The 12,258-nt window shown below is 41.9% G+C and overlaps 1 protein-coding gene across 1 annotated transcript in view; it reads left to right on the forward strand.

Moving 5' to 3' along the window:
* Nucleotides 1-12,258, forward strand: part of LOC124736535 — a 264,204-nt gene that overhangs the window by 225,339 nt on the left and 26,607 nt on the right. The window contains exons 15-16 of the mRNA XM_047248575.1: nucleotides 1,162-1,459; nucleotides 11,707-11,971. Of these exons, the coding sequence (XP_047104531.1) occupies nucleotides 1,162-1,459; nucleotides 11,707-11,971 (563 nt within the window). The remainder of the gene's footprint in view (nucleotides 1-1,161; nucleotides 1,460-11,706; nucleotides 11,972-12,258) is intronic.

The raw sequence follows: 12,258 nt of genomic DNA on the forward strand, positions 1-12,258 counted from the left end.
GGCCAATAAGGTGGAAAGGAAAGGAAATGAAAGCATATGAGAGCTCTGATGTGGATAAGGATGGAGCGTATGTTAGACCTAATGATGAGGGTAGATGATGAGCCAGATTTCATGGTCTTGTGTTGGAAGTCTTTGAACTTTTATTACCAGAGTGTTTGCAGATACAGTTTCTGGATATTTGTATGCCTTTTGCGGTGGCAGAATACTAACATTGAATGTTAGGTAGAAAACAATGGGGTTGGTGAATATTGTTTCTGCGATGGGTGTGTGGATATAGAAAGCAAGATAGAGAAACTTGTATTTGAGGGTTTGGAGGGAGTTATGGAAGTTCGTTGCAGTCATAAGTAAGTCGATGTTGGCATAGGAAAGTATAAGACAGATAAGGGCTTTATAGCTGTGAGGCATGGTTGCCAGATATATTCCAAATGTTCGGCCAGTTTAGTTTTAATAATTTGAATCGATTCTTGGCTTTTATTGGATGCTTCCATGTGAGTTTAAGATCGAAGTGTAGTTACAGTAATCTACTTCGTTAGTTAATTGGATAGCACTATTATAAATGATAAGGTAGAAGTCATGGGGGACAAGGTACAGGTGGTTTGTCCTATTGCATAGATTCTGGAATGGTTTGTTTTAAAGGTCTTTGACTGCGTCAGGGAATAAACTAGTTGAATTGTAGTTGGGGTGATATTATTTCTGAAGAGTTAGGTTAAAGTCTAACATTGAAGGAGGTGGAAAGGATAAAGTACTTTAGGTCTATTAGGTGTGAAAATGAAGAATGGGAATAGAGAGAAAACAGGCCCTTTGGGTGTTACATGACTGACTGGAAGATTTATGAATTTATTTTATTGGTGGTTACAAAGCATGAGGCGTTTGGAATCATTTTGATATGGAATCCGTCTCATCTGTGGTACACGCTTATTGTCAGGTAGTTAGTGTGAGCTTTTTTTCAGTGTGGTATCTGGTACATAATGAGAAAAGTAGCTGGGGAAGGTATGTGAAACCAGGGCGAACACAGCAGCAACGTGGGAGGACGGAATGGTACAGCATTTGTGGTGTAGTCTGTAGAACTGCTTTAGAACTGCTTCCTGGAGACACACCGCTGATGACAGCTGCACAGCTCGTATGCCAGCACCAACCGGGAACTGTCGCTTGTGATTGCAGGTAGCAGCAGCATCGACGCGCCGCCTCCGTGGGAAGGCGACGCGATGCAGCAGCTGGTGGTGCTGTCTGAGGTGCTGCCCAGCGATGACCCGCAGCTGGCGGTGATCGCGCAGCTGGCGTACCAGCAGCAGCTGGACGCCCAGATGGTGCCGCCCGCCGAGCAGCACCGCTACTGCTGCGCCAGGCGCCTGCACGCGCTCGAGGCCGCCAACGCCTCCGCCCCCAGCCTCGAGCCCAGTGACAGCGACGAATTTGGAGGTGACTCTAACGACAGAAACATAAACTCTGGCGCCATAAAGTACTAAACAGCGATTCCAAAGAGGAACGAGTAAACTAGAAAGACTTTCCATATAAAAATAATCCTATCAGTAATACAGGCTGAACATGAACTCTACTAGTTGATTTTGAGGGGTTGTTCACTGACGTCTGCAAAGTGGTTTGATATTGCTAACTTATTAGAAGTCATCTGGTCCATGATGGTTCTTGATTTAGAACGATTACAAATATTATTTGTATTGGCTACAAATATGACTGGGAGAGGAAGTGAGGAGGAATGAAGACAAAACTCTCTTCAGAGTGTTGCATAACCAGCCAGGATTAATATACAACAAGGAAATAAAACAATACACTTCATAACACGAAGCAGTACTTCAGGCCAATCACTGTATAAGCCAACAGACAGAATAAATCTACGCAAAGACTACGGTATATCAAGTACGTCCGCTACACAAAATTTTCCTTTGCCAGAAAAAAAGTAGCCATTTGAAATAGCAGCTATTGTCCTTAGTACAAGATAACGTTGTGACTGGGAGGTCGCATCTAAGTGTGGCACCATTGGCTACCAAAGATCGAATGCTTCCACTTTTTGTACAATAAATAGGAAATGTTTGTACAAGACATCATGTACAGACCTATTTGTCTTCCGAATACCACAAGAACCGAACACATTATTTGTTCTGACTTTTCATAAAGTGTTGTCTCACTCTTGCACTCGTTTAACTAGGATTGCAGATCTACCTGTTCTTTGTAAGTCACCAACAGGTGACTTGTCACTTCGTAAGGTAAAACTCCTGTTAAACTGGAACATCTTCACATATATTACCTCAAATTTCCTCAGCACTGTTAGCAGTGATTAAATCCAATAATAGAAAGGAGGAAACTGACATTTTCGTGAACTACGTAGTGAGGCCGCGGTGTGTTAAGACACGGACTTGATTCCCGGGGACTGGCGTCCAAATTCCATATTTAAGTTTTCAGTTATTCCATTATGTAGCTTAAATTAACTGCCGCCATAGTTAGTTTGAAAACGAGGACGCCTGTTCGCTGCCCCATCCTCGTTCTTTCTGAGCTGGTGCTCCATTTCTAACGACCTCGACGTTGATGGGACATTAAACTAAAAACATCCTTCCTATTTCTTCGTTTCAGATTTGTAACCATTTCCTGTTTCTTGAACATTACAGCTACCTGCACTAAGCGCACAAATAGAATACTGATCGTTTATTCCAAAATTCCTGCCACCACTTCCGCATCTCTAAACAGTATACTCTTGTAGCCATAAATACAGTTTTTAATCAGGCATACATTTATATACAGTTTTAATTGGGTGTACATTTACTTCTAGGATACCCTGTGTAATCACTTACTACCATCAACTGCACAAGCATGTTAACAGTGAACTCTCACACTTCTTCATGAGCTATCTCGATCCTAGAAACCACGCACTAGTAATCGTCAACTAGAGTCTTGTGATTGAGGTTCATTACTTTTCCCCGTAAAAATAAACTCATTGACATCAAACGTTGTGATCGAGATAGTCACTGAACAAAACTGTCATGACCAAATGATGTTGCACCATAATGCATGTTAAGTTCATCCTTGACACTACGTTTAACGTATACCGATACCATGTCTGCTTATCCGCACCTCTAATGGCACTAGACCAACGACCGGGGCCAAAAAGTTGTACAAATGTTGTATCGACAGTTATATTTAATTTATCCGGAAGTATACTAGGTTCCATCAACAAGATTGTGTACCAATGCACTCAATATACTGGTAAAAATGTCTGTTGGATGATGTGGAATTCAACTGAGTAAATGATTTCGTACACCCACATGTAACACATATAAAAAGTATTTAGGCAATTAGGTAAAATGGTCCTGAAATTTAATTAGTTCCTTACATCAAAAGCAGTATTCAACGGTTCTGAGTAACACATTTAAGTCTGTGCACAGACCTCCAGACCTCATTGTTCAGAGCAGATAAGGTAATTCGATCATTTTCGAGAAGAAGACGTAATGACAGAAATACGTGAGCTATTCACAGTGGTAGTAATGACGGAGAAGTCCACTCTTTTAGAATGGTTTACTTTCCCTGACTGTAAGTAGCGGGAAATTTTGGTTTATGTTCACGAAATGCTAGCAAAACACCAAGTGACATAATGAAAATAAATAATTTTAGATTTTAATGTATTGATGAGATCGAAGTCATTGTAACTTGGTTGATGGAGAGTAAGGCTATTACTCGACCGTGGCTGTGTTGAGGACTTGTCTGAAGTGATTTATATCAAATATGTCTATCCTGTATCAGGACCGAGACCTTGAGCAGCGCATTGTTTTGGAAAGGGAAATGCAACATGGTGGACACAGTTAATTCTGTGCTACAATTAGTCGGAGCCGTTATGTTGCACATCAATGGGCAAAGCAGTGAACTGTTTCTTAACTCGATTTGAGTGGAGTTCAAGTCGTCGTTCGATCATCTGGTTTTTATCTGTGATCTCCTTAAATCGCTTCAAGTTATACGAATAGTGGGATGGTTCATTTGATAAGGCCAAGGTCTATTACTTCTTCCATCCTTGCCCAACTTAACAAGACCAGTGATCCTGCTCTATTGAACTCGATGAAGCCGAAATTTAAACTCTCTACCTCTAAAGATATATGTATTTGCAACCTCCATGTAGTTCGAAATCACATACGTTTGCTGAAAATAAAGTAAGGAAACTGATTCACATCTGGAATAGCGCCATAAACTGTTTTACGTAACATTTCACACAGTTCTCGATGGGTTTTGTAAGTAATGTATGAGTATTGATAGGTGTCACAGAGACAGCATACTGATAAGAAATACAGTTGTGCAAAGAAGTTAAGGATAGCATTTGTGTGAAACCCTGACCAATAATAACTCCATCCATGCTTAAACTGGAAGTTACCAAATTTCATAAATCAGGTTGCACCAACGTTCCAATAACCAACTCTTGTTTAGTTGTACTGAAATGAAAAAAGCCAAAATAATTACTCCAAAAAGAACAACAGAGGACGTACTTGTAGCAAAAATAAGCAGTTTCTAAATAGTGACAAATTTTTATCACTTGGTATTGTTAACCAATAAGCAAACGTCCATGACAGACATACACAAATAGATAATAAAAGGCAATATATCGAACTGGAAGTAGGACATGACAATGTTCAGTAGTCTAATCGGATTGTAAAGGTAACACTTAACGCGAATACGACGGAAACTACTTGGGTTAAGACAACGTTATGTACATTACTACAATATTTTCATCCATCTTACAACAGTGCAGTTGAACTTGTCCGCTAAAGCGTTAAGTACATCAGGTCTGGAAATCAGAACAATATGCAAAAACATTCAACTACATCTGAAAACTTAATATATAAAGACAGTACTTTCTTGGGATTAGCTGTTTTCCATGCAGATGCCAAAGACAATTCTTAAATTTAAAGGAAATTCATCGCCACGGAGGTCACAATAGCAATACTTTTCATCATCCGACAGAACGTAAAATAGCAGTCATTGTTATAACATTTCCAACCACCTGTGTGGAATCCATCTCCACAAAAACGATAATTATTCAAAATAATAGCAATTAGTAGTGGCGGCTCGTGAGTGTACGTTCTGGATGCTCACAAATTTTCAGATTCAGATAAATTTGAGAGTGTGAAATTCATAGCATCTGATATATAACAGTATGCTTATCGGCAAGTTTATACTACTACAGCCACTTCCAGTAATAATAACAACAGTAATAATAATAAGATGCATAACGTATCTGACAAGGGAAAGAATTGTTTTTGTGGAATTTTCTTGTTTTGTACATAATTAAGAAGAGTTTAGGGCAATAACGAAATAATGTGTAAGCTTTCACAACTCTCCATTTCGCATTTTTGTGTAAATGGGAGTTGTCGTGCTTTTCCATTTTTTCCGACAAATGTACAAGATGCCTAACAGATGTATTAGTTCACTAATTTACGTCCGGGTGGAAAATCGGATATCCTTGCGCTGCACCTACACAACAAGTTGTGCTAACTATACATTTCCTTGTTAAATGTTCGCTTGTAGTTACGATTATTTGATTTCGTCACTCTCTCAATCCAAGGTTCTGTTCTCGGAGGCCCAGTTCCGATGCAACTAACTTTTTCCGGTAATTTCTGTTCCCAGAATGAGATCTTCACTCTGCAGCGGAGTGTACGCTGATATGAAACTTCCTGGCAGGCTAAATCTGTGCCTTTCGCGGGCAAGTTCTCTACCGACTGAGCTACCCAAGCACGTCTCACGACCCTTCCTCACAGGTTTACTTTTCTGTTAGCATTTAAAATAGTTTCAACATCGTTCATGTTTACACTGCATACGAAAGCCGATTCCCGCAAAGTAAACAACAAACTCCCAACACAAAGGCCGTTTGTGAAAATTATTAAACTCAAGTAGTGATGTCTACCAACGTGGTCACTTAACTGGAATACAAATGAGGCGCTAAGATCGGGGAAGGCCACAACGCTGGGTACACGTATTTGCTTCAAACTTTGCACACCTTAAGTAGGCCATTAAAACAAGATAATGTGCAAGTAGTAAGCTGCACTACTCTGGCAATTCCGAGAAAATCGCAAGAATAGTTTTACGCGTCTATTATGTAACTGATGTATCTGTGCGAAAGCACCGACCGTAAGAAGTCATTGTAGGCAATTCGTAAGTCCGCTGACTTGGTCTGAGGGTGATCGCTCTGTGAGTGGAATCCATGTGCAATGGTAAAAATGTAGTTTCAAATTTATACAGCAAGTGCTGGATTTTCCAGTGTTTGCAATACATGTTGCGTGATCGCGGTGCATAGTTTTCCTAATGGAACCCAATCTAAAGTAGAGAGCGCGCATTATCCTGCTTATTTTACACAAAAAAAAAGGAAGTCGTTAGATTTTGCGCAATGAAGGAGGGTCGTGGCCATGGTTCGAATCCTGCCAACAGCTAGTTTTTCCAGTCTATATTTTTTCACCACTGGTCACATTATTTAATTTATACGACATTTGAGAGGTAATATAATGAAAAAAAACCATTTGCACTTTCAAGAAGTTATAGTGAATTTCATATATTTGACTATTTACTGTTTTTATTTTGTCAAGGACGAGGGACAGGCTTGGAAAGCCCAACTCAGATCTCGGTAAATAATGATGCGAATGCCGTTATTTACAATCAGTAATATAGTAAGGCACAATGTGCGAGACCGCAAGAGTAATGAACAATTACTCGTCGGATATGCCCACGACATCGCGCATTGAAGATGACATTTGTCATATAGATATGGAAAAAACATAAACTGAAACGCCATCTACTACATCGAATCAATACATTTTCCCCGCATTTACAGGGAATGTTCAGCGTTTCTAAGGGAAAACAGACCTAGTTGACATTATGAAAAATTTCTCTTTCTTCCGATAGTTTGGATGCAAACCACTCTGCGTAGCGCAACATTTTGGCAAATATAGGTGCTGACAGTTGGTGATATACGATAGAATGGATTTTAATACCATCTTCAAAAGAAGCAATTTTTCGTTCATTGTCAATCAGAAATAAACTGTTCTGAAGGCCCTTGATAAAGTTTTCTACTTGCCGATAGAAATAAACGTCGCATGGTTGGCAGATCGGAGTACATTTTGGCGTTTGGGGGTACGACTTTATGTGTGCAAGTTGGAAGACCTACGTCGTCGGTAAAGATGTCATGGTATAAAGCACAATGCGTTTCTTCTTTTGCTTGTCGATAGTTATAAATATGTTTGTCTAGTGATTAAATTTAATTAAAAATAGTAAGTAGTCAGCATAAAAATCACTTCATGCAAATACATGTGAGTTTTTGGTTATATTACTTCTTAAATGTCATACAAATTAAATAATATGGCCAGTGATGAAAAAAATAGATTAACAATTAATTCTGAGCTGGAGTCAAATCGTCACCTCACATTCTCGTAATCGTCAGAGCAGTCCACCTTACCACTTGCACATTATTGTTGTTTTCATGGCTTACTAAAGGCGTACAAAGTTTGAACTAAATCTGTGATGCCAACGTGGTAGCCCCGCCTTGTCAGATTAGGCCGTAGAGCTTGATGCAGCAGGCATCTCAGAAAAATTCCTGCTGGATGCGAGGAAGCAGTTCTTCCCCTGGCTCCATTCCGCCCTGGGCTGCAATGTCAAGTGATATTGGCCATGGAGAAAATATTGACCTACTACAGCGCGATCAGAATAACAAAACTGATTGACAGTCGAGCGTGCAAAGGGGTGAGGCTGTCGTATCATGTTTGTCTGCGCACACGTATGGTAGCGGCAGCAAAAATAGGACTACATTCAAACACTGCACATTAATGTGTAATATTGAGTTTGATTAACAGGTTGGTAATAGTTGTATCACTTTTATGCACATTTTCGTGGCTAGATTTGGACACCCTGGCACGAAAAATAAATGTCACAATGATACACAATGTAAACAACGAAAACTAATCACAGTTGTTATGTTACTGGACGCAAGAATCGCGTGAAACTGACTGTTGCAATTGGCATATGAGGCAACACAGCGGTATCTGTCAATCACTTTTCCATTAGGATCTAGCTTTAGTAGACTGGTTTGTCATGATTCGCTGTTAGTGTTGAACTAGTACGAGGGCCGTTCAGTAAGTAACACAACACAGTTTTTTATGAAAGCTAGTTGGTTTTGTTCAGGATTCTAATACACTATATTATTCTCCACTCTTTTGGCTTCAAAACCTGCGTTTCAAGATTGTCTCCGCTCAATGAGACGGCCTTACGCAACCATACTGGGAGGGTCTGTACATCCGCATGGTACTTCTCTACTGGTCGACGTCGGAGCCAACGTCTTGCTACATCAATAACCACCCCATCATCTACGTACTGCTTCCCGCAGAGTGTATTCTTCATTGGTCCAGACAGGCGGAGTCGGAAGGTGCGAGATTCGGGCAGTGGATAAGGAAGAACAGTCCAGTGAAGTTTTGTGAGCTCCTTTCACGTGCGCGGACTTGCGTGAGGCCTCGAGTTGACATAGAGAAGCAGAAGTTCGTTCGCTTTTTTGTGACAATGAACAAGTCGTTTCTTCAATTTCTCGGTAGTGGCACAGTACACTTCAGAGTTGATCGTTGCATCAAGAGGGGGGGACATCAAACAGAATAACCCGTTCAGAGTCACAGAAGACCGTCGCCATGACTTTACTGGCTCAGAGTGCGGCTTTGAGCTTTTTCTTCGGAGGACAGACTCCATGAAGTGCCGTTTCGTTTCAGGTTCGAAATGATGTACCCATGTTTCATCGCCTGTGACGATGTTCGACAAAATATTTCACGATCAGTCTCCTAACGCGAAAGCAATTCCACACAGACGGCCCTTCGTTGCTCTTTACGGTCTGTTATTAAACGGCGAGGAATGCATGCACACACCTTCCAGTAACTAAAATGGACCGGCCGGAGTGGCCGAGCGGTTCTAGGCACTACAGTCCGGAGCCGCGCGACCGCTACGGTCGCAGGTTCGAATCCTGCCTCGGCCATAGATGTGTGTGATGTCCTTAGGTTAGTTAGGTTTCAGTAGTTCTAAGTTCTAGGGGACTGATGACCTCAGAAGTTAAGTCCCATAGTGCTCAGAGCCATTTGAACCATTTTTGAACTAAAATGGAGGACGAGTGCGTCAGCACTACCAAGAGAGACGCCCATTTGTGCAGTCATATGTTTGATTAGGCATCGTCGATCACATCGAATGAGAGTGTCCGCAGATTCCAACATTGCACGAGTCACAGATGTGTATGGCCGGCCGGCACGCTGGAGAAAGGATAGGTCTGCGCTGCCTTGTTGCGATGGTGACAGACGCCTCGCCCAACGACTCACCGTGCTTTTGTTCACTGCTAGGTCTCCGTAGACATTCCGCAAGCGCCTATGAATATCTGCGATGGTCTGTTTTTTCTCCCCAAAGAAACTCAATGACAGCTTTGTCTAGAAGCACCTCCGTTGCAGACGCCATTTTGAAGGCTACGTATAGGGCCGCCCCCTTTGGGCGAGAAACAAATGTGTTGCATTGCTTATTGAACGCCCCTCGTATATATATATATATATATATATATATATATATATATATATATATATATATATATATATATATATATATATAGGTCACTGGATATTCTGCTCATACGAATATGTGTGCAAATACTAAAAAGCCCTTTTTTTGTCTTCAGACACTTTTCACGTTAGTCACTTAAAACATGGTGTAGGCATTCTGACTTCTGTTTCTGTGTTAGAAAGAGAAGTGTTGCTGCTCGCTTATTTCACAAGTTTTAACTGTCACCCTGGTTTCGTTACTTACTTACTTAACGCGATCAGGCGCAATGGACAGTGCGCTGCTTTGAGAGATTGCCTCCACTACAGCCTGTCTTCGGCTCCTTTCTGCCGTCCTTCCAGCAGCCCCACTCTCTGAGGGTCTTTGCATACGCAGTCACTCCATCGAGTTGTAGGTCTTCCTACGGGCCTTCTGCCGGTAGGCTTGATGTTGAGTCCAGTTTTCGGCCAGTGGTTGTGCTGCATTCGAGCAACATGCCCCGCCCACTGGAATCGCCGTGTCTTCATTATGGCCACGATGTTCGGCTCTTTGTATACATCATACAACTCTGTAGTGTGACGAATCCTCCAATTTCCACTCTCATTAACGTAAACTGATTTTGTTGTTTTATTTATAACATGAGAACCAAAAGCGAACATTCTTTTGAAATACGCATGCAGAGGTCAAATCCTCATTGTAAGCAAGGAGCAGTCACGGTGTTTCATACTGGACTCGCGTTCGGGAGGACGACGGTTCAATCCCGCGTCCGGCCATCCTGATTAGGTTTTCCGTGATTTCCCTAAGTCGCTTGAGGCAAGTGCCGGGATGGTTCCTTTCACAGGGCACGGCCGACTTCCTTCCCCATCCTTCGCTAATCCGATGAGACCGATGACCTCACTGTTTCGTCTCTCCCCCAAATCAATCCAGCTGCATAAGATGAAAGATGTGTCATGAAAAAGAAATGTATCTCAGCAGTTGCAACAACAATACAAAATTTAATAAACTATTTGTGCAGCAGCTACCGATACCACGGATACGTAAATGAACAGTTGAAGCATTATTACTCCAGGCATATCAGAATCCTGAATAAGTGTGATGATTTAACATATTTACGTGCTTGTAAATACGTCAGCTACACAATGTTCAAGCAGTTGCGCTGACGAAAATGTTCATGTAATGGCACATACTATTGTGCTATAGACTGCTTCGCAATGTAGTCTCGCACGTGTTATTCTCGCCATTTGTGGCTCAGAAGTAGCAACACTTGCAGAATTGGTTTCTTCTGTATTGGGAAAGAGATTTATTGCGTTTGACGATTGATTATCACCTCTGTGTGGCTTTCTCTTCAGATAGAGATGTAATGGCTTGTTTTCTGCTTTAAATGATGCAAGTATTGCATTCCATACAACTTTTCCATGTTCAGAATTCAGTGATTTGGCTGGAAGTGTAGCGAACGAATCTTCACGTTGTTTGGTTGTTGTATGACGGATTTCTTCAAAACGTTGGGTCTTCTGCTGTTTAATAGCCTTTTTTGTTCTTAAAGAAAAATGACATTCTTCGGTAATTATCTGTACGTTACGAGAGAGTAGTAAAGAAACTGCCTTGTACTGTACCGTTTCATACCTCCCAGCGGCCTCGGGAAACTAAAAAGAAAATGAAATTTCCTGTTATTTTTTAGATATTGTTGATTGTTATGGCACAACATTCGCTCCTTATTGTAAAAAGCTACGTTAAAAGTCAATATGGACGAGACTCTTCGCACTCCTCCGATATTGCATTCAGAAGTGTACCTTGCTAGTCTCTTAGTGCACTGCTGTCGCAGTCAGTAACAAAAACGAGACAAGTGTTGCGAATTTGAATGAACCTTCACTCACAACAATGAAGAATAAAATGGACCATTATAAACCCCGTTACTCGTCGCCGCCTTGTTGAATACGTTTGTGGAAACGTTGTGACTATGTGCCTCCCAGAACTATTAAAAATCATTTCTTCTTTTTGTAGTACGTCTTGTTGAATTGAAAGGGGGTGTGGCCGATATTCAAAACGGCTTCAAGACCAAAAAAATGGTGCAAATTTTAGTAAACGAACCTCTACAGAATCTCGTGGGTGGTGAAAGGAAAAATTGTTTTTTTGGCGTTAACTGATTAACAGCCCTATTTGAATTGTGCGTAGTAAAGCGAGAGGCGGAGGTTGCACGTTGCTGGTGCTGAGGCCGGCGCGGCGGCGTGTTGCAGACGGCGGCGCGATGCTGGGCCGCGGGTCGCGGGCGCGGAGGGCGCGCTCCGCCAGGTGGCGGCCGCCCACCAGCGCCTCCAACGGCAGCGCGCGGCGGCTGCTCTTCCAGCACCACGGCCGCTCCTCCACCTCCAGCTCCAGCGGCTCCGGCGCGGGGCTCGGCATCATCAACCCCGCCTTCATCGCCGATAACCTCCAAATGGTACGCTCTCGCATATCTCTTACAGTCACTGTTGCGTCTGGTTCGGAACACGAGAATACGAGAACGGACACAGGGTCTTGGAAGGAAGTTAAACAACAATAACAATGCGAGTAGTCTTGCACAATAATCTGCACAAACTCACCGATATCTAATTCTAATCACATTCCAAATCAGAGAGTTGTCAATAGCAATACCAGTCACAACGTTTTACCACCGCTGTAAATAACGTAACGACTGAGCACAGGATAACGAAACTGCTTTTCATCCCTAATTTACTTGCTGTCCCG

Source organism: Schistocerca piceifrons, chromosome 1 (assembly GCF_021461385.2).
Source record: "Schistocerca piceifrons isolate TAMUIC-IGC-003096 chromosome 1, iqSchPice1.1, whole genome shotgun sequence".
NCBI lineage: Eukaryota > Metazoa > Arthropoda > Insecta > Orthoptera > Acrididae > Schistocerca > Schistocerca piceifrons.